The sequence below is a fragment of the Mastomys coucha genome, unplaced genomic scaffold, assembly GCF_008632895.1.
Source record: "Mastomys coucha isolate ucsf_1 unplaced genomic scaffold, UCSF_Mcou_1 pScaffold16, whole genome shotgun sequence".
In the NCBI taxonomy this organism is placed as follows: Eukaryota; Metazoa; Chordata; class Mammalia; order Rodentia; family Muridae; genus Mastomys; species Mastomys coucha.
The window spans coordinates 6,596,116-6,620,246 of NW_022196898.1; the positions used below are offsets into that span (position 1 = coordinate 6,596,116).

Below are 24,131 nucleotides of genomic sequence, written 5' to 3' on the forward strand. Positions count from 1 at the left end.
CCTCGGCCCTGTGAAGGTTCTGAGCCCCAGTGTAGGGGAATGCCAGGGCCAGAAAGTGGGAGAGGGCGCGGTGGCAGGCATGAGGAAGGGGGAGGCAACAGGGGTTTGTTCTTGTTGTTTTTGTTTGTTTCTTTGTTTTTTGGAGGGGAAACTGGGAATGGAGAAATTCGCATGTAAATAAAGAAAATATCTAAAATAAAATAAAATAAAAGAAGTATTCATGAGAAAATAGAAAAAGGCTCAAAAAGTATGCAAGTATGTGCCTTGAAAATATTCATATGGGTATTTTATGAAAATCTGAAAAACTGTTCAGTCAGGCTAAGGATACTGCACAATATACATGCAACAAACTGGACTGTGTTCTTGTAAGGAACATTATGGGAAAATTACATTTCTGATAATCAGACTTAATGCAGCAAGAGAATTTGTTGAGAATCCAGAATAGGTGCAGCACTGGACACAGTATTTGGTACTGATGGGATACATGCTAACAACGGCTCCTGCAGCATTTATAGATCCTCCCTGGAAGTTCTTCTGGAGTTCTGGGAGGGACTGATACACTTCCACAGCACTGCAGCTACTTCTTGTGCTCCTCCTTTTGTCCTCTTGGCCTTATAGATAAGCAATTTGGAAGGACTCCAGGCTCTTGGCCAGCTCCCAGTTGAACTGCATCAATGTGAGCTGGTAGGCCATTTGATAAAGGAGTATTTCTATTCCCCTTCCAGGATGAAGCACAGTTGTCCATTTCCTCATACACCTGGTGGACAATGTCCAACTACCTCTGGCTGACATCCCAGGAGTAAAGTACGAGGAAATGCCAAATATGTCTTTCACACGTCCCCACAAAGGTCTTGTGTTTCTGTTGCCGCAACTCTTCTTCCTTTTCAGGCTTGGCACAGACCATATACTTACTGGAGTCATCATGCAAAAACTACACAAACCCATCTTACAATTTCTTTAGGCACTCGAACACTAAGAGCATATGCACAGCCCAAAGTGATCTCCGTGTGCATCTCTTCCAGCTCTCGTCTAGTGGCATGCCTCCCAAGGTACTATGCTCCTCAATCAGTGTTGTACCTTAGCTGTCGCAGCTCCTTCAATGGGAGTTGGCACTTGGGAATCATGCGCTTGCAAGCTGTGTCATCTCTGTCTGAAACTGGTCCAAGTTTCAACCCTCTCTCAATTGATTTTAAGTGGAGTGACTTAGGTATTTTGATCTATAACATCTAAAATATTTTTATATAACTACTTCTGATATACTTTTCTGTCACTTTCATTTATGGTTAATGTGTTAGACATTCCAACACACAAAAGATCCTGTATAATCAAAGCAAACTTAGAGAAAAAGAATAATGTACATATCTATACCAAGTTTTAACACAGAGTAACAGTAAGAAAAATAGCATGATTTTGTCACAAAAGCTTAGTCCAATTACTATGGAAATCCACATTCATGTTACTCAGCCAATGAAAAACAGATTTATCGTATGACCCAGCTATACCATGCCTGGGTATTTCCCCAAGGGCTCCAAGTCAGCATATCACAGAGAAACATTAAGATTATCAATGTTCACTGCAGATCTAGCCACAATAGCTAAGCTATGGAACCAATTCAGGTTTCCTGCAAAAGGATACTGGATAGGAAAAGTGACACATATACATAATGGTATCCTTTATTTAGTCATAGAAAAGAACGAAATTGTATCATTAGCAGGGAAGTGATGCAACTACAAATAATCATATTAATACATTTGAGCCAGTTTCATAAAAAATAAAAATAGTATGTTTGTTCTCATTGTGGTTTGTGCATTTTATAGAGGTTATGGATTTTACACTTATGTGTGTGGCACGGAATGAGAAGCAGTGCCGTTGCAGTGTATCTACCCCATATGGACAGTGATGACACAGCTAAACAAAAAGATACAACCTTAGTTACATATAACACTGTCCAAATTTTTATTTCACATTTTTCACACAATGACCATGTTGTTCTTAGATGTGAACTCTATAGGTGGCAGTGATGTATCATAGTAGAATAAAAATAGGAAACTCCTCATAGGGGGATAGAGCAAAGGTTACAAAAGTAATGGGAATGGGAGGTACAGGCCTCACCATACAATGTGCTCTTGTATCAAAGTGTTCATGTACATACTACCATGCATGTTGAATAACTGTTACATACTATATATTCTATACAGTCTAACCTCAGCTCTCATGTAGTTATTTTGCTCACTACCAAGAGAATGGGGTGAAGTATGTTAATGTTCCTGTCAGAATGTGGCTGAGTCTCGTTTACATGTTTTCTTTCTTTATATTATCTAAATTTCTAGTAAAAACCTGTTCATATCAAAGAGTTTTGACGTACAAACTACCGAGTAATAGTGTTCTTTGTATTTTGAATTGAGACAATTCAGTTGTACTCATAAATTTACAGTCTCCATTTAAAAAGGCTCGGGTGTATAGAGACTTTCATAACTCAGTATGATACATTCTCATTCCTTGCCCCCAATTAGAGACATTTCTTGTATAAATGTCAGACTTCGGTATAGGTACTCCACACTCGATATTAGGACACTAGTTATAGAGAAATTAATTCAGTGACTTAGGATTTCTACTCATTTTTACTACTGTTTGACAGATAGATAGATAGATAGATAGATAGATAGATAGATAGATAGATAGATAGATGATAGATAGATAATTATATATATATGTATATATATATATATATAAAGATATATACAATGCCAAGAAAGAACCAAATGATAAATTTGTAATTTGCAAAGCTGTTCAACACAATGATGGCTCCTTTCTTAGAGGAAGAACTACTTAAAACTTAGATCTCGCTCTTTCTCTTATGTGTTGAGAAGAAGTTCCTATTAATTCTGAAATTATAATAGTAATACTAGATTTATACTTTGTTATTTATCAACTTCTGACCTTCATTTATATTTTTGTTACTGTATTTAATTTCATTTAATTAGTGCTTAATAAAAGTTCCTTCATAGTGTGGCAAGATGGTTCAGCACTGAAGAGCATTGTTTATGGGGTCTTGGTTTCAGTTCACAGAACCCAAACAGTAGCTCAGAAACAATTGCAATTCCATTTCCAAGGGACTCAATGCCATCTTTGGGCCTCCTTGGGCACCAGGCACAGATACGGCATACATATGTACATGCAGAGAGAAAGAGAGAGAGAGAGAAATGGAGAGGGAGGGAGGGGGAGAGAGAGAGAGAGAGAGAGAGAGAAAGAGAGAGAGAGAGTTTAATTTTAAAAGTGAAAGGCTAACTTAAATATTTTTTATGATCATGGAAAAGAAAGACAGAAAGACAGATACAAATAAGTCAAAAATACTAAGATTCCCATGCAAAGTTAATACATGGTAGAGCAAGAATTCAAAGGAAAAGGGGAGATTTGCAGGCAAGTGGATGAAACTAGAAAAATAATCATCTGGAGTGAGATGCTCCAGTCAAATATGGGATGTATTTGGTTTTATATGGCTATTAGCTGTTAGGTCAATGATAACCAAATTATAATCTAAAGAATTATAAAGGTTAGGCATAGAGTAAGGGACTAGGAGGGGTCAGATAGATATTGTTAGGAAAGATAAATACAATATATAGTTATGGGTGGATTGGGGTGGGGCTGGAACTGGAGAATCAGTGGGAGGTAAGAGGAATGGGAGATGAGGAAGGAATTATGTGAAGAGGTAGATAAAATTAAAGGCCACTTGAGGGGTAGTATGAAAATCTAATATAGTAGAAGCTTCCTAAAAGAAATACATACATGAAGGTGATCTACATAAAATTGCCAAATAATGGGGGAGACAGAGACAGAGTCCCAACTGGCATCTCCTATCACCAAATGAAGATTCTGGTACCAGAATTGGTTTACATTTAATTTAATTGTTAGCCAATGGGGTGCTATGGAAATTCCCAAACAACACAGTCTGTTGCCAAAACTTTAGGTTGCTCTTCTACAAACTAACATCAAGGTCCATTGCTGAAGCCAACACCCACACAATTCACTGACCATGGAGAAGGTGAACTGCTGCATACACAGAGCTTTCATGCCATTGTTTTACCATCATTGGTACAAGAAGGTACTCTGTATACTACCAAAAAAATAAATGTAAATGCCAACCATTTACAAAAGCACTGATCAAAAATGGTGAACTGCCTAAAAGATAAGCTGGGGTAATTGTGTCACAAAGCCTTCTCAACCATACGGAATCATCATGCCCAACACTGCTTGGGTGACTGAGAATCTAAGAATAAATAGACCAGAGTCCTAGGGGAAAACCAAATATTAACCTTCTTCAAAAAAGTAGCAATAAAATAACTGCTAATGACATTCTGCTATACTCATAGGTCAGGGCCTTGCTCAGTCACCATCAGAGAAATTTCTTCCTACAGAGAATGGAAAGAAATATAGAGATCCACAGCCAGACATTATGCAGAGTGTGAGAGACCTTAGTCTAAGGTCTAAATAGACTATCTCCATCAAATCCCTCCTCTCAGAGCTCAAGGAACCCTGCAGAAGAGGAGGAGGAAAGAATACAAGACCCAGAGTGGATGGAGGACACCAAGAAAATAAGGGCCTCTCAACCAACATGAACAAAGCTCCTATGAATGCAAAAAGATTGAGGCAGCATGAACAGAGCCTAAACACCAGACGCTCTGTGCTTGTCTTATGGCTTACAATTCAGTGGTTTTATGGGATTCCTGGGTGCGAAAGTGGGTCTCTGAGGCTCATGCCTTCTCTTGGGTTCTTTTCCTTGTTTGTCTTCTCCAAATCTGACGTTAAGTTTTGTTTTATCTTATTTCATTTTATTAGTATCTCTTAGAAGCCTGTTTTCTAATGTAAGAAAAGGAATAGATCCAGACAGAAGGGGAGGTGGCAAGGAACTGGGAGGAGTAGAGGGAAAGGAAGCAGTATTCAGGGTATATTATGTGAGAAAGGAATTTATTTGCAATAAAAATGAGGTGAAGGAGGGAGTAATGTAAAGGGAAAAATGACTATACTAAAACCAGTTCATACCTAGGCCTAGTGAAACAAACAAAATTAAATGGATACAAGATAGCAGCATGTAATGTCACTGTGACACACAACAGAAAGACTAAGTATTTTGGCTACTAAAATCACTGTGAAGACAAAGATCTTTCAAAAGAGTAATTTTGTTATTTTTATGTCTAAACTAAAATAATAAAACAGAAATATGAATATAAAAAGTTTTAAAAGAATATTTTAATATTTAGTGTTACTTTTCCATAACAAACTTCCCATTAATGTAAATATCAATCTTTAAAAAAGCAGCAACACTTTAAATTATGGCATGTGCTCCTCAAACATTGCTAACTTTGATTTGTTTGATGGTTCCTGTGTTGTTTTCAAGACAGGGTTTCTCTGTGCAGTACTGGTTGTCCTGGAACTCACTCTGTAGAACAAGTTGGCCTAGACCTCAGAGATCCGCCTGCCTCTGCCTCCCAAGGTCAGGAATTAAAGGTGTGGACCACCAATGTCCAACTCAACTTGGATTTATACTGTATAGTATCATCTCCCCTCCAAATACTCTAAAATTGTACAACTCCAGATGTGATTTAAAGAATCTACTCATACTTACCAATTGTGTTCATTAAAAACTAATTCATAGGAGTCAATGCTGTTTATTGCCTAAAATGTATCTATTTCAAAGCAAAATAGAAATCAGAATAATATGATAGGTCAGTGTCAGTGGTTTTGTGACATGAGCACCCTTATTACCCCATTCTTACCCACTACAAGGGACAATTAAATGCAAATGCATAAAATGAGTTACCTCAGTTAGACACAGCATTTGACACTGCTTCTTTCTCTAAATCTCTAACCCATAGCATCCCTTTCAATAAGTCATTTTATGAAAGATTTATTTATTTGTATATTTTATGTGTGTGAGTGCTCTACCTGCATGTACACCTGCATACCAGAAGAAGGCATCAGATACCACTATAGACGATTGTGAGCCACTATGTATTTGCTGAGAATTTAGCACAGGACCTTCGGAAGAACAGTCAATGCTCTTAACAGTTGAGCCCTGGACAAGTCATTTTGTATAATCATAATACAATGTACTTATTTCAAAATCTGAGATTTCAAAAACACTTTAATAAGCAATGTACTTAGAATTTTTCTTTCATAATTGATAACTAAAGGCATGTCTTAAATATTAGAACACCTTCCTAAAAATAAAAAGTTCATGAAAATATAATAATTAAAAACAGACGAGGAAGCCAGGCAGTGGTGGCACACGCCTTTAATCCCAGCATTTGGGAGGCAGAAGCAGGCAGATTTCTGAGTTTGAGGCCAGCCTGGTCTACAGAGTGAGTTCCAGGACAGCCAGGCCGGAAACTCTGTCTTGGGGAAAAAACAAAATAAAACAAAACAGAAGAGCATATGAAAAGGAACATCACCAAAAGATTCAAAAAGTTGGGATGACAATTATCCACACTGACCAAAGATTCTCACTAAATACAAGAGTGTGAAAGCAGATTATACAATAAGACCTTTGCAGAGAGCGTATAATAACAATGAGGTCATTCCTACCTTATAACCAGGTCCTAATTGATGAACTGCAAATATCTGTGCTGGGTTAAGAGCTTCACTGAACACATACACAGCCCCAAGCTGGCCACAGAACACCCTATTGGCATCAGCAGTTTCTGAAGATCCAAGAAAGCACTTGTCATAGCTCTATTTTTAAAAGTCATAAAAAATAAGTTATTATTTTGAAAGACAGAATATTTAAAAATGCATTTTTCATTAACAGAAATAGTTAAAATAATAACAATAGTGAAAATGCTATTTAAGGTATTTTTCCAGATGTTTCAATAATAAAAGTAAATAAACAAGTTTTAGAAAACTAAAATCAGTTAAATAGAAATTAAGTACACAACCATCCATCACATCCTCAGACTTGACCACTCTTTCAAATTGTAGCAATAATGACAAAGATTTTATAATTGTTTATAATTGAATTTTCTAATACAGAAACAAATTAAAATTTGTTTACTGAAGCAAAGCTAATTTTAAATTGCTAATAATTCACACCTTATCAAATTTAGAGAGGTTAAAGTAAAACCAAAGAATGACTTTGCCAAATCTTAACTATAAACCGTAGGAATAAACTTTTTTTAAATTCTACTTCATTTCTCAACATGGATGAATATGCCACCCTCATTTTCTGCACTAAATAAGCTATGATGAAGAAAATCAGCTTGTTCTGCATAAGGATTATATAGAAGCAAAAACAATGATTCAATCTCTCAAGACTATCATTCACTTAAAGGCCATCTAGAAAGCCTGGCACACCTACATCCTTTCAACACCAGCCACTGAAGCCAAAGACAGTCAGTACTACCCACAATCCTCTCCTTACCACAGGATATCCCACACTTTAATTAGAATAAGCACACTAATATTTATCTATCAACCTAGACAGAGTCACAGAGAAATCAATCACTGCATAGATCTGTCAAATATGAAATCCCATTTGAACTTCATACAATAGCAAAAACAATAATAATAATGTGAATAGAAGAGAAGAACAAGAACCTATCATTAAATGTGTGTAATCTAAATTGTAGAAACTAAAAAAAAATTACTATTACATAAAGAATATGTACAAGACTAGGCTTCTCTATTTCTTGAAATACTATCACAGAGAATTTTAAATCTTTCTTCCTTTTTTTTAAATACTGTCTTTTCAGCTAATGTCAGTCAACAAAACTATAGGGGCTTACTTCCTTTGTATGTTAGTACAGACTGCATCCTTCTGCAATATCTGAGAGCAGACAGGAAGCCGAATTTCACTTCTGTGTTCTCATTTGCCTTTGAGTCTGTTGGGCAGTAAAGCAAGCTTGTCCTAAAAAGGCACAGGCAGGAGCTTTCTAGAGTTCTGTGTGCTCCACACAGCTTCTGTGCATATTTCTATTTGATTTGCTTTGTTGTTGTTGTATCTTTTAAAAAATGTTCTTAGTGAAAATCTAAGACTCTTAGCTTCCAGATCATGGCAAAACAAGGTAAAGTCAACTTGGCTGGGTGAGGACAGGTTGTCACCCACAGATCTACAAACAGACTGGAAACAATGTAAAATGTCCTATTCATTTAAAAGAAAACAGAAAAAGAGGCTATGTTATAGCTTCTGCCATGAAAGAGATTAGAAGTTGCAGACAAAATTTATAAGTAGATTTAGTTGTTTGTTTTTCTTAAGCCTGCCACAATTATCATAAGCAGGTATGCAGGAGAATAATCTAGCACTGGCCCAAAGATGCCTTAGGCTGTACAAAACAAATTTTGCTTTGGCCCTAAAATGCCAGGATAAAGGAAAAGGAAAACCCAAACTACAAAAATGCAAGCATTCTTTAGATTCAACCCTATGTCTTCTCTATCTAGAAGCCAGGGCCACCTGCTCCAACACAAACACACAACGTGAAGGAAGTATCTCATTTACTACTCAGAGCACCCTGTATGTGATGCCTTCAGCTTTCAGAGTCCTTTAATGTCAGGAAATTATCAGCACTGCAGCCAGATTGAGGGGTTTTTGTTTTTGTTTTGATTCTTAGGCATGGTTAGCTCGGACTGTCCTGAATCTCACTTTGTAGACCAGGTATTGAACTCAAAGATCCACCTGTCCCTCCCCCCCGATTGTTGAGATTAAAAATGTGCACCACCATACCCAGACAGATTGAGATTTTTACAATATAATTTTGGGAGGCTTTTTATCCTGGGTCAGATGGCAAGCCCAGACCTATATTTGCATATGAGGCACTTATATGACTTGACCCCAGCATATCACATAACCGCATTCTACTTTAACTTTATACAGATCATTAAAATATGTTTCTGAAACAGTCTGCATACTATATTAAATAATTAAATATAAAATTATATAAATATAAATTAACTTAAGAATTATATGTAAACTAATAAAACCTCAAACAAAATTTTGGATGTTTCTACCAAATAGCCATTATTTATATGACAGTGAGAGTCCATACTATAAAATATGTTTAAAAAATTTAAACTTACATCATTTGTGTTAACATGCCAAGCCATGTCACCATAGGATACCAGCTGGCCATTAACATAACAACGGATCTCACTGTTCCTCCATCGATTGTAGATGTGGACGATACTGATCATGTACCACTGCAATGCAACAACTAAGATGTCAAAGGTCATGCACAATTACTACTGTCTAAAATGCAGTTAAAGTCTTTGCACTTCCCTACAAGAGATCTCAGAGTACTTTACACCTCATGCCCCTTCCTCCCATTTCTTATGTCCCAGTGAAAGAACAGGCCAAGGAACCCCCATCCCCCAACACTGATACAGAGAAGTGACAGCAATTACTTATGAGCTGCTTATGAACACAACTTTGAAGGCAATCATAGAAAAATCACTATGAGTGAATAAACTTTATATCAAACATTCAGAACTAATAGGAAATATTGAATGAACAACAGGGAGTGTTGCAATATAATTTTATGCATTCATGTATTCATATATATTTTTGGATTTTCTGGAATTTTCTGTCTCTTGGAATCATCAAAATGTAATAGATGTACGTGAACTTTCACCATTTCAGAGGATCCCACTGCTTAATATTTCTAAGGTAAAGAGAGTGACTGATCTAGAGAGTTGCATATGCACACTGACAATAATCACATATACTGTGTCCTACACACAGTTTGAGATCCAAATGTTGATATATAATAAAACTGGACAATAAGAAATAAGAACAATACATATGTACTGATACTAAAAATTCCTGAGGTATGTATTACAAGTTACACAAAATAAATGAGAAATAAGAAAAAAACATGACATAATATTTATAGAAATACCACTAGATGCTATGCACTACACATTTTCTATAAATGAGGTAAATTGCTAATGGTTACATGCATTTTTACAAGGTCAGACACCTCTTAAGTAGGTCAGCTAGGCAAACAAAGGTTTTCGTGTTGCATATCTTTTTAGGAAAGGCCAGTAACCTGCTTACTGAGGTAATATTTTCCTTAACTGAAGCACAATAGCAAGTTAACTATCGAATGCCCTAGAAAATCAAAGAAAGACAAATTTTAATTGATATTTTTCTATAATAATAGGAGTAATGCAAAATCATTATAATTTTCATTTTCAAAGTTTATTAAAATTTTTTCAGAAAAAAATGTTCTGAACCTGTTTCATTCCCTGGGCCCTACTCTTATAAGACTCTCTGCAATTACTATATTTAAAATGTGAAAAACACAGGAATGCATTTTCATAAGCAAATAGGAAAAGATAAATAAAATGAGAACAAATTAAACTGCTTGCTTTTATGTGACCACAGTTAAGAAACACTGATCTAAATTTATGAAACATGTCTTTAGAAATCAACCAACTTTATTTATTCGTTAAAGTTATATTTTTTGTTGTTGTTGCTTTGCCTGCATATGTGTCAGTGTGAGGGTGTCAGATCTCCTGGAATTGGGATAAAAGACAGCTGTAAGTAGCCATGTAAGTGCTGGGAATTAAATCCATATCCTCTGGAAGAATACCTAGTACTCTTAGCCTTTGAGCCATCTACCTAGTCCCTGCTTAAGTCATATTTTTATATAGCTACTCAAAATATTGGCAGTCTACTGAATTTTATACTGTGTCAGGCATCTGAGAAAATAAAAAATTAAATCTATCACAGACTTTTGTCTCAACAACCACTAAATGGACATATAAATGAATAATGAAGATGTGAATAAAGTGATTATAAAAAGAGGCATTAGTTATACCTGAAAATAATATCTATCAAGGAGGACGGGTAGAAGCACAACTCTGATACAATAATTGCCTACCACACATGTGTCTCTTTGGTTGGATCACCAGTGAGAGAGGCAGAAAGGGAAGTAAGAAGTGAGGGAGGAAGAGAAAGAGGGGACAACAACAAAAGACTGCACAGAAATGTGGCAGAAATGTTCTGATAAGATGTGCTCTGAAGACATAGATAAAGGTCATTCATTCATTCATAAAGCACATGGATACATTTTCAATTTATTCTGTTGTTACTAAAAAGCAAATCGTTAGCTTAAGCAAGTGCATATCTTCAGGAAGATACGTCTACCATTAGTATATAAAATAGTTTAGAAAAGAAACAAAACATTCAAGATGAAAACAATTTGAAAAAGTTAAACAGCAAGTAGTGAAATTTTAGAAGAAAATAGATGTATTTCAGAGATATAATACATAGGACTAGAAAATTAAGACAAAAGCAGATGAAGAACATGCCCCGATGATTAAAGACGGCAGATCTCTAAACCAGAGGACTTGAGTGCTTGTGTGGATGTGTACCTGGAGAGAGAAAGCTCAGTAGTTGAGATTCTGAGATCTCATAGTTGTTGAAAAGCCAAGGAACGCAGCCCTGATGAGTCAAAGTAGAAGGAATTATGAAACTGAATAAAAATCTCCCAATAAGACTAAGTGGCAAGAATGTGAGATCTTTCCTGTGCTGTGTGCTTTCACATTCCCAGTTCCCAGGCCTCCTGGGTGGACATGCAGGAAGAATGACACAAGTTAGATCAGACTGAGAGAATGGACACACGTGACAAAAACAACACAAGAGGTCAAAAGACATCGCAGAGAAGTCAGACATGAAGATAAGAAATTACAGGAAAGAGAAAGACACGGAAAGCCAGGAGAAAGGTGAAAGAACATTCCAGAAGTCAGGCTGCACAGCCCTAGGAAAGGCAACAGCTCCTGACATGATTCCCAGGGAAGAGGCATGCACTCGGCCCTACCTTGCGAGGCTGGAAATCATACTTCACACAGTGCTGGAAGCCTTTGCCTTTGGACTTCAGAGATGTTACTATCAAACAGTTGCCAACAAAATGAGCAGAGTAGCCAACTCCTTTGCTAGTGCGAAAACTGTATTAATAAAATAATATAAAAACACTGGTTAAAAGAAATATACCAACACCTACTAAAACCTTATATAATAAACTGAATTCTCTGTACAGTCATAGTTAACACATTAGCCTAATAAAAGCTAAAACATAAGGTTTACAATAACAAAAAAAAGTAAGGAACTTAACTCAAGAAAGAGTAGGCTACGGAAACTCTTTATATTTAAATGTAAAATACAACAGGCATTAAGCAAATCAATAATCAAAATGTCTATAGGCAGACTGTATATGAAGGACCATCTCCACTTTGCCCATTCAAAACTCTTTTCAACCATAGTTCATGTTGTCAATAACAACTTGGTCTCTAAGTTTACAATGCTTATCAAAAAAATCTTACCAAAAAGAGCTGATTTTTATAATAATATGATTGGTCAAATAAGTATATATATTTTAATCTAAATAACATGATTACTAAACAATCATATAGTTACAATGTTTTACATGCCTCTTGTTATGAATTATACTTATAAAATGAAGGTGAAGTATACAAACTCTAATGGGAATTGGTGTCTTATCTCCAACATCAGACACTAGTAACCCTATTCTCCCTCTAACAGACTTATCGTTCCTTCTTATATTGTAAGTGGGAAAAAAATAAAAATGTGAATATACTAACCTAGAATTATTAGTAAGTAAATAAATATTAGCTATATGAGCTTTATGGTACAGTGTATAATTTCAAAATTAAAATACATAAAGACCAAAGTACTATACTTTAGCATAATACTTACCAATACAGATAAGGCTTATCCTTATCGACATTAATGTTATTTAATGGATCCATTCGAAACCAAGTGTTGAGAGTGAAGCCATTCTGATAAGGCCACTTTGCAATGGGAGGCAATGCAATTGCCTACAAGATGATACAAAAGATAAATTACCAGTTACATGAAATACAAAGTTGCTCTGGTCAAATTTCCCTGCCCCTAAAAATCAACTATAGAAATAAACTCTTACTGTCTTCGAAGAATTTCTACAGGCTGTTTTTTTGAAACATAGAGTGGGCTAAGTACCATTTCTACCTTGCTCAGCATGCTCCAGACTGTTCTCCAACACTCCCTACCAATTCTCACAATATAGACACATGTGACTGATAAACATGCCACAGAATTTTCTAATTCTAATGACTTATGCTACTGTTTAGTAAGACTTCATTTTCTTAATGGATCTTGAATAGTTACAGCTAAGACAGCCTGTCCTGAAAAACGTCATTGGAGTCAGGAAAAAAGGTCTAAACCACTGTGAAGCCAAACATAATGAGTAAACAGGACATAGTGATGCATATCCCTTTTCCCAGCCTCAGGAAGGCTGAGGCAGGAAGACTGGGTGGTAGAGGCCAGCCAGGGATACCTAGCAAGATTGTTCCAAACCCCTCGCCAACAGCAGCAGCAGCAGCAAAAGAACCATAAGCACACACCGTATGGTTTTATTGTTTTATTCCTAGGGCAACCTAGAAAAGACAAACTAATGGAACACCAAGTAAATTCAGATAAAAAAGAGATAGGTACGTATGAATACATGTATTTACAGCTTACCGCAGCACTACAACCAGGAAAATTGAAGAATGTATCAGGACCATGTCTTTGTGGCATCTGATTAAGAACTGATAACAATTTTACTGCATGCCTTGGCTGAAAAAAACAATCAAAGAAATAGTTATTATACAAAGTCATTAGCAATAATAGCAAATATGCCACTTTTTGTAAGGAACACTCAAGAAAAAAACTTTATTGAATAATACTTGGGTCCATGACAATTATATGATATCATATTTTAATCAATGTACTGTTTGGTAACTAGTAAGAAAATTACACTTAAATGATTTACTAAATGGATTAAGAAGGAAATAATTATCATTACCAATTCAAATATCTGGTTCTCCAGTGACATTAAGTATTACTGGACTGGTTTAAGGCTCCTCCCTCCCTCCCTCCGTGCACAGCTTACCCAGATGCCACTCTCTCCTCGAAGCATGCTGAACAAAAGCTTCAGCTCCTTGACCGTGATGCTGTAGCTTGCCAGAACGCCCAGCATATCCACTAGAAGATCTACAGAGGAGAGGAGAGTTACTCTCTACTCCAGGCATGAACTCGGCTGTAATGAGCTACATTTTTAAAGGTGAGGAAAGTTACTAAATGTTACTTCTATTTACAAACCTAATATAGCTCAGTGTCTTCAGGAATGCCTATTCTGATTCATAATGCAAACATAAAGTTCATAACATGTAAAAAAAGGGAGGAAAATATTCAAAGACAGAACTGCACACTGTTTGGTTATTTTCAAATGAAACCTCGCATTTGACCAATAAAACATGATAGTGAAACATTTAGTTCTTGGGTAATTTACAATTTTGAGCATCTACTCCATCCACAATGGGATGCTATTCCAAGTGCTTTGTATCAGGAAACCTCAAAATCAGACTATTAGTTTTTAAATACTATTATCTCCTTCTAAAATTGGATAAACTATGGATGAAATAACTTAGTCACATTGCCTAAAAACACATTCACAGCAAACAGCAGAGGCAGTATTCCAACCCACCCAGGATGAATGGTTCCAGAGCTCTCACTGCCACTCACTAATCTAAAAATGGGTCTAATTTAAACATTTAGATGTTAAAAAGACCTACTGATAGTCATTATGCTAATGTAAATGTGTTTTCAAATGTGTAGTGCACATAACTCACCAATAAAAAAATAATAATCTGTCTGCAAACTAAATATTTATATATCTTTTCAGATTCTAAAGTGTTTATATCATATGTAAGCTAATATAAATACGCATGCATACTCATAAGTATGTATGTGTATGTATATGTAACTATATGTAGTTAATATAAGAGGATAGGTTAAACAGAAATGATTAAATATCATCTTATCACCAATTAATATGAGGATAGATTGGGAAGACAGAAATGAATCATTTATGTTATAAAATTAATATTATTAAATACCACAGATTATTGACTAGAATATGGAAAGTTAAATTATTTATCTATTTTGAATTCTGAATACAGTTAGCATAAGCAACAAGTAATTCATTATATTTTACTTATTAGCCCAATGAGTAAGCAAGCTCAAAGGTAAAAATTTTGACAAGTATGTATGACATTTTTGTGAGATTTTTAAATGAAACAAAATGACTCATTATTAAAATAACAAAAATCTTAGTGCATAAAATCAAGCTGCTTCTTAATTGAAATTTTTATACAAAAATTAAGTTAAAAGCCAGAATCTTTTAATTGAAATTGATATCACTTAAGCTTTCTTAGATATTTACATACAAATATTTTGTAAAAAAAGCCAACTTTGTATTTACAAATCTGGATATTTGGAACAAAATTTGTATCAAGTTATTCTTAAGCTTTTTAAGTACAAGCACAAAGAATTATAATTTGTAGATGACCATAACTAAGCAGTTTGATTTAATTTTATTATTGCAGACAATTTTTCAACAAAAATTTTAAAGAGGAAAAAACTACTAATGCTATAAATTTTTAATCAATTTATTGCAAATATTCAACCACATTTTAGTGATAAAATTATTAACTTTAAAGTACCTCTATGTATTTAACACATTATAACATTCAAAGATGGGAATTTAATAGTTTGCTAGTACTCATTCAAACTTTCAGTTAAGTACTTAGATTTAATTTCTCTATTATAAGTAGTTAAGCAGCATTTTTTAGGACACTCATTCCCTTTTCTCATATCCTCAGCTATAAGATCCTTTGGGAAAGAAGTGCTACTGAAAAGAAAAGAGAATTAAAGAACTTCACATATAACAGAAAATGCTTAACATGCTCTCACTGCTGTCTTCTCAGGAACTACTATAAACTGCTATGTATATTCTGGGCACTCCTCTAAAACTACTCTGCAAAGTAGTAAGTACTTTAATTTAGGAAAACAAACAACAAACAGAAAACAAGTCTTACCCAGCTAAAAGGATTCAAAGATCATATAAGAGCCTACACAATATATACTACCATATTGATATACACACAAATATTCAGACACATACAAACCCCAACATTGAAAGTCACGCAAGTTTAATCTCATTTTTAATCAAAGTAGTGACTACTCATCCGAAACCATGCTCAACACAAATACAAGCCACTCTGGAAGCAATCAGACATGATCTCAAAGTAGCAAAGAAACGTAATTTTAAAATGTTAATTTAAATTTAAAATCTATTCTTGTTAACCCCACTGTTTATTTCTTTCTTTCTTGATATTTTACTCTGAAAATTTTAAAAATTAAAGTCCTTATATGAAATCATTAAAAAATTCTCTAGATTCTGACTATTTGTAAAAAGTACATATAATATTGTATAGTCAAATTAGCACTTTGATAATGTGTGGAAATATTTCTATGTCAGGATAAATTTAGACTATACATTTATTTGTAAAAAAAAAAAACCACAAATTTTAAACTGCACTTATTTTCTAAAAATAACTGCTGTTCTGTTATCACCAACCAAAACATTTCTACTGAAACATATCTAACCATAGAGAAAAGTTACCTTGCCAGGAGATAAGAGTTGGTACTACAAATCCAAGATTTCAAGATTACTATTTCAAATAATATATAATGAGCAAAAAATAACACTTTATGTACATTTTACATACTATTCCACAATGTGTATTACATTGGTTTGAATGAGACTAGCTCCCATAGGCTCACATATTTGAATATTTGGCCTCTAGTTGGTGAAATGGATTAGGAGGCATGGCCTGGCTGGAGGAGGTGTATCAGTTGGGCAAATTTGAGACATCAAAGGGAAGAGGCCAAGAGTGTGCCTCTCTGCCTCTTAATTTGGAAATACAGACGACAGCTCTCAGTTGTTCCTGCTACACCCTTACACTCTCCCATCATGGACTCTAACTATAAGTCGAATTAAACACTTTTTTTTCCATAATTGGCCTTGGTTGCAGTGTCTTATCACAAGAAAAGCTCTGCGACTAAGAACATGAAGGCTCAAAAATATGAAGGCAAAAAGAGGTACTTTGAAAAGATATACCCTGCTGACTCCTTAGGATTCAGATGCAGCAGACTGGGAGGCTTGGAGCTGGAGGAACTTGGTGAATGGCTCTGACCTACATATTGTAATATTTTAAATGTGTTGTAGTTCAGTTTTATGTAACATAAAAGATACTGTTTGTTTTTCTGATAATTTTCTATTGTACTTCCTCCATAGTACTAAGGATTTTCTAAAACTTGGGGGAAGAGGGATCTAGTAATTGTGTTTGCACAGAACAATTTTGTTTTCTCTTCTTGTCTACACATTTACATTAACATAAAAATATTTGTCATATATTACTTACTTAAATCAAGGCAATTTCTACAAATCTGTTTTCACGAAACCTTGTAAGCATCTAATACACTTTGTTATGAGGCCATGCATACCTGCTATCATATCATCTACTGCACTCATTTTCAGCAACACTTGCTCAATCAGCCCCACTTCTGTGCTGGTCTGTAAATTCCGAACACTTTTCCGTAGGATGGCTGTAAACATGCTCCATATTTCTGCTTGGCATGTTACATCACAGTGCTCCAAAAGCTCAGTCATGCATGTTATGCTCTCAGCATCCTGGATAATAAAGTTCATCTCCAAATCAAATTCCCCACCAACCAGCTGAAAGTAAACAGGAAAAAGAAAAGTAAGCAGAGCTGACATGGGAGGTCATCTGCAACATCAACAGAGAATAATACCATACAATCGAGTATCAAGGAAGCATGTTCACTAATAGTTTTCTATGTCACTTTCATAAAGCAAATTTTGGTGAAAGTTTAAGAGTTTCAGGTAAAAGGAATGAAAGAGGTCTAATTTTTACAAAGGTGGAAGGAAAATAGTAAATTCAAGTCTAGCGAAACACATAAATGATTAAATAACTATGGGGTGGGGAGGGAATCAGGATAAATTCCCTTTTAAAACGATCAGAAGACATACAGTATCCAAGAATAAGTATTAAGACAAAATTCACTTTCATTTTTATCTTACTGAACTTACGGGGGGGGGGGAAGAGATGTAATAAAGAGGAGCTTGGTTCAATTTCCACATGGAAAATGAAGAAATATGAAACTGATGCAAGAACAACTTACAGTAAGTGTTGAAACATTAAAAAGAATGATTTGTACAGAGAAATATGTAAGGCCTTATAATCACCAAACCATATAATTAAAAAGAGGAGAAGAGGAGAAGAGGAGAATTTATTGTCAACATTATGATTTGTGGCAAATAACTCAAAAGTTAGCACTGTTTCCATCAACATGCTCCTTTGAAAACCATTACCAGCACCACCAAATGCACAGTAATAGACAAACACAAAGAGAATAGAATTCTATGATATGTGTACTCTCTATTGATCAAATCACATGAATTATTACTGTGGTGTTTCAATAAGAATAGCCCCCATAGGCTCATATATTTGAATGCTTGGGGAATAGTTCTATTTGAAAGGATTAGGAATGTGACCTTGTTGAAGAAAGTATGTCACTGGGGCTGGCCTTTGAGGTTTCAAATGCCTGCTGACTTGTCTGACCACAGTAGGAGAGGAGGCACTTAGTCCTGGTGAGACTTGATAAGCTAAAGTGGGTTGGTACCCAGGGAAGGTCTCCCCTTGAGGGGGAAGTAGGGAAAGCGAGGTGGGTGAGAGAGTGTGACTGGTGAGAGAGTGTAATTAATTAAGTAATTAATGGGAGGAAACAAAGCCCAAGCCAGGCCCAGTGGTTCTGTCTTCCTGCTGCTTGTGGATCTAGATGTAGAACTCTCAGTTTACTTCTCCAGCCCCATGTCTGACTGCATGCTGTCATGTTCCCTACCATGATGACAATAGACTAAACTTCTGAAGGTGTAAGTGAACCCCAACTAAAGATCTCCATTATAAGAGCTGCTGTAGTCATGGTGTCTCTTCACAGCAATAAAACACTAAGACAGTTAATTCAGCTAGAAACAGTATTCTTATTGTACAATAATATGGATAACCTTTTAGTCTACAGAATGAAAGATTTAGGAAAAATACTTGGTTTTATTTTTTTAAAGTTTGATACATTTGAAAATATTCATTCATTTGTTCATTCAATAAGCAGCTTTGTGATAACTATTTTTGGAAATATTATATACTAGTAGACAAAAAAAGTTCATACACTAAAGAATGGTAAATTCCAGCAAGAGGTATAAATATGCATATAGACTATCTTATTCAAAATCAGCAAGCCCATAAAATATATAAAGCATAAAAACTGGTTTAAAATAAGAGTGACTGTAAAGTGAAAGCAAAGGAAATCAAATTAAGAACAGACAGGAAGTAAAACTTGAGAAATACATTTCCTACAACTGGAGGATTCCCAAATCTAGATAAAAAGTATTAACAGGGCAAATGATGCCAGCACCACAACCTCACCTAGTATGGCATCAGTACTACTTAACTGCTTTACATCATCTAAGAGTCTATTATCACATCTATTTCAGTGAAAAAGAATCTCAGGTACAGAGTTAAAAATCTTGAAGGCATCCATTGGGTGGGGGCTCCAAGGTCCAACTGCAAGAAACCACCTATATAAGAGTTTATATAAAAATATCATTTAGGAATATCTAAGTCATATAAAATTAAACATATTTCTCAAATTTTAAAATTTTATGTTCAAGGAACATTGTTAACTTACAATACAAAATTTAATTTCAAGTAACTAGCCTAAATTATGACCTGTGATTGAACTATTCTCCAATTTTGCCTTTGTATCTGAAATCACATTGACTCCATTATTTCTGGTTTATTTCTGAAAATTGCTGCAATACTGGATTTTTGTGAGTCTGAAGGCAACCCTGTAGCCACAGAAATGCACAATGAGCTCAAGGCCAGAGAGGAGATACATAATAAGCCCCTTTTGAAAAAGAAAAGGAAAAAGTATAGATACAGATGCCCAGCATTAACATCTGGCCTCAGCAACCTCACACAAGTGTACAAACATCATTATGTTCAAATTCACACACTCACCCACAGTCAGCATTGGGTTATTAGGAAAGCAGGAACAACCCTAACTCTTAAAACATAGACTTGTCTGACCCAATATAGCTGAAGACCCACAAAATTGAGCCAGCTAGTTTTCGGACAATGCAGTGTACATTATGTTTCCAACACAATGTCCTGTGCCATGACATGCTCTATTTTCTTGAGCATCTATCAAACTCAACTATTATTTTATCATTCCATACAAGTAAAGAACAAATATCTATTCATTATTGTATGTCTAATTAACCCAAGTCATAACTATATTAAGTTATTCTCAAGTCCTTAGCAACCCAGAAGAGGTTTTCCATCTCACTGACAAAAATATTTATTGTGAAACTAATAACAGGTATGATGCTGTCCCTATGACCCAATGTCTAAACGTGTAGAAGCATCCAGTAATAAGAACAAAAAATGAAAGGGACATCACTGAATGTTTTTAGACTAATTTGTTAAACAGGTTTAAAATATTATAGAAATGACTGGTATAAATTCCCCAAATATACAAATATATGAATTAATTAAATATGAGAAGGTCTCAGATAGATGAGAAAGGGTCTGCTTTATCCAGAAGAAATGCCCACAATTCTGGCAATTAGGCTCTGCTATATAATGTCTAAGTTTCCATCTTTCATAGTTGTTACATAACATCCCTCTATGTATCATTTAAACACAAAAACTACAGTCAAGGTTCCATAATTTTGTGATCCAAATACCAAAAACAAGCCTTGGAGATATTGCAGAGTGTGTCTGTTATTATTTAGAGAAAGCTAGCTTTCTAACTTGTATAGTGGTTTTTAGCACAGTTGGTTAAAGAGACTGTTGTAGGAAACTATCTTCCCAAATTAGCAAAATCCCTCTATTTAACAACTGATCTAATAGTTATCAGCAGTTAAACCATAGAAGCAAAAGCAGTGTTGGAATTACAGATATGAGCCACCACACCCACCTAGAAAGTAGATTTCGAACATTCAATTACAGGAGAATCCACAGCTCTTTAAAAAAAAAAAATCCTAGAAAACATTCTGAAAGTCACAACATGTGACACAAGAAAGTCTAAGCACTTTGTCATGTCCCCAGCATTGGGAAATAAACAAAACCAAAAAGGTGCAGCAAATCCCTATACCATATAATGAAACTGTCTGGCAAGTTCCTAAGACTTTGGATTCTCAATGTATGGTTTTGGCACTCTGTTGTCACAGGGAAGTTGGTTCTTTTCCTACAGGCCTTACTCCCCCCCTAACATAAACATCAAAGCTGAGCTATTTAATGACAAAACCTTAAAGCATCTAAGATGTAAAATGATGAGAAAATGCATTGTAATATGTAAGGATTAAGAATTAGAATTACTAAAGTTTTAAGTATCTTATAAGATTGTTGGAAACACAGACTATTGGGATAATACAAAATAAATAGAATTACTTAGGTCAAAAGAAACAATTACAAACCAGTTAGAGTATTTTGCAATTTATTTATTACAACAAATTCTAAAATTATAACGTCATTCATTATATCTCTATCTTCCTATTCATAGATGCTGACATTTTAAAAAGTATACAAAGGCACTGCTCATCTAAAACTCTGTTTACATTTACTTCCTATAAATGACTGAGTTTTTTGGTCAATATTTTAAATTTCATTATGCCTTCAAGTATCTCCAACATAAATCTCCAAATAGTTATCAATGCCAATGGCTAGAATCCCAAAAGCCTTTCCCAGAAAGATTGTCTTTCTTTAAATTTCCATTATAATCCATCCACATGTCAGTCATTAAATAATATTAGGGACTAAGCATGCTTTCTCCAACATCCACTGAATGAGGTATTAATCTCCAGTTTGTTAGTGTTAGAAGATGAGGTCTGTAGAGCCCAATTAGTTGAGATTAAAATCATGAGAGCAGATCTCTCAATATGACATTAGTGATTATATAGAAAGAAGAGACAACAGACCTTCGTCTCTCTGCCACAAGGTAATACTATAAGAGACATAGTATAATCTTAATATCTGTAAGGCAGAAAATAGGTCTTTATCCAGACCCATTATGGTAGCAATTAGACTGTAAAAATTCCCAGCTTCTGCTAAAACTGTATGGATTTATTGGCTGCACATCATTTATAGCCCACGGCGAACCTACGGAATTTTTTCCTAGTCTGATCAACACGTTTGTATTTTATATCTCACATAACAAGCTTTTAAATAACAAGGTTTTAAAAAACAAGGACCTTTTTTGTTTTATTATCAACTATATATTATACCACAACCACACAGCCAAGCACGTACACATTATTCAGTAATTAACAGAGAATGAGAAGGCCACAGAATGGGAGGCTAAAGAGGCAGGAGGTAAGAAAGTAGCAGGCTTTACTGTGCAGGTCAGTTAAGTCTTCCAGGCTTTGTACTCAAGGTTTCTACTTTCTTTCAGTAATGAATTACTCAAGTTACCATAAAACTTTTTAAGGCTTCAGAGATCATTACAGAACCAAAGATATTTTTCAACTCTATATATCTCAGTTGCCTTACTCTTTCTTCTGTTACTAAGGTCTCATACTAAACAAAACTGAAGGGACTTATTCTGGACTTAGGAAGTTGTATTAGTTACAATTACTATTTTAATGATACACCAGAACCAAAACAACTTGGAAAGGAAAGACTACTTCATTCACAGTTCCAGATATCTGTTCATCATCAAAAGTAGTAAGGCAGGAACTGATGCAGGGCTAAAACCTGGAGGCAAGAACTGATATAGAGACAATGGAGGGGTGTGTTTATTGACTTACTCCTTATGGCTCAACATGCTTTCTTATAGAACCCAGGATTACCAGCCCAAGGGTGTCCTCACTCAAAACACTCACCCCACCTCTGTCCATCACTAACTAAGAAAATGCCCTATTATAGGCTTACATACTACCAGATCTTATGGGGACATTTTCTTAATTGAGGCTCCCTTCTCTCTAGTGATTCTAGTTTATGCCAACTTGACATAAAACTAGCCAGCAGAGAAGTATAAACTTCTCCATTTAATTTGCTAAGTATATTCAATATGTTATGCACAACTGTCAGTTGCTGAAATCACACGTAAGTGTTTCCACTTTTAGTTCCTATTTTCTAGTTAAATAAATTTGTAACCACATAGCTTGAAAGTGAAAGCACACACACACACACACACACACACACACACACACACACGGATGATGGTAGGGATAATCAGCACTGTACTACTCCCAATGAAAGCTGGCAAAAGAATAAAATCAATTTTCAAAGATTTCTAGATTATAATCACAACCAAATAAAGAAGCTACTACTCTTGTTAACAACACTGTAGATTATTAAATAATTTGCCTACTATCTTACCACTCCTTGTACCCTAGACTGGCAATATAGACAATATGTCATAAAGACTGGGGGGTAAGGACTGCTAATTCCAGAAGCAGCAATGTCACCACTATTCACTAAGACATTCATAGATCTCCATCTGTTTGACAACTCCAAGAAAAGGAACAAAGAATTCCCTTTTGTTTCCACTACCACAGCTTTCCAAGGCTAGCTGACTGCTAATGACAACATCTGGAGGTAGAACTGGCTGTAACTGCCTGAAGCAAGAGGTAACATTATGTCAAGAAAGAAAATACTCCTGTGGAGAAAGGAGACTTGTGAATTTGTGAAGTCTCTTTAATGCTCCCAGGTACTGAAGGGAATTAACAAGTCATAAACATGCCCAGGGCAGGAGCACATTCAAAAAAGGAATAGTGGGGATCAGGCTCTGACCTCCAGTTAGCCCTCAGGCTCCACAGGATGCAAAACTAGTCCCCAGGACTGAGTATTTTAATTTCCTTCCTGTTTGCTTTTTCTTTTCTTCTTTTCTTATTCTAAGCACTACAATAATAAGAGCCAAAGAAACAGAAACAGAATTCAATGGTCACAGCAAGAGAGAATGCAAACGTTTAAAATACTTAGGAGAATCACTGTAAAAACAAAACCAAAAAGCAAGAAAGAAAGTAAAGAAAAAGAAAAAAATCAGAAATATAGGTCTCATATCAAACATTTCTACATTAAACTTTTAAAAAACAACCAATTCCCAGGGCTTAACATAACTAAATACAAGAATAGTTGTTTAGTAGGATGTGAGGCCCTGGGTCTGATTCCCA

General features: G+C 35.2%; 1 protein-coding gene across 5 annotated transcripts in view; it reads right to left on the reverse strand.

The window, feature by feature from the left end:
- Nbea (neurobeachin) overlaps positions 1–24,131 on the reverse strand; it is a 551,294-nt gene that overhangs the window by 449,110 nt on the left and 78,053 nt on the right. For all 5 annotated transcript variants that reach the window (XM_031373880.1, XM_031373884.1, XM_031373881.1 and 2 more), the window contains exons 2-8: positions 17,381–17,612; positions 13,923–14,023; positions 13,511–13,606; positions 12,707–12,828; positions 11,811–11,937; positions 9,067–9,186; positions 6,583–6,729 (exon numbers count right to left, since the gene is read on the reverse strand). In XM_031373880.1, coding sequence (XP_031229740.1) covers positions 6,583–6,729; positions 9,067–9,186; positions 11,811–11,937; positions 12,707–12,828; positions 13,511–13,606; positions 13,923–14,023; positions 17,381–17,612 — 945 coding nt within the window. The remainder of the gene's footprint in view (positions 1–6,582; positions 6,730–9,066; positions 9,187–11,810; positions 11,938–12,706; positions 12,829–13,510; positions 13,607–13,922; positions 14,024–17,380; positions 17,613–24,131) is intronic.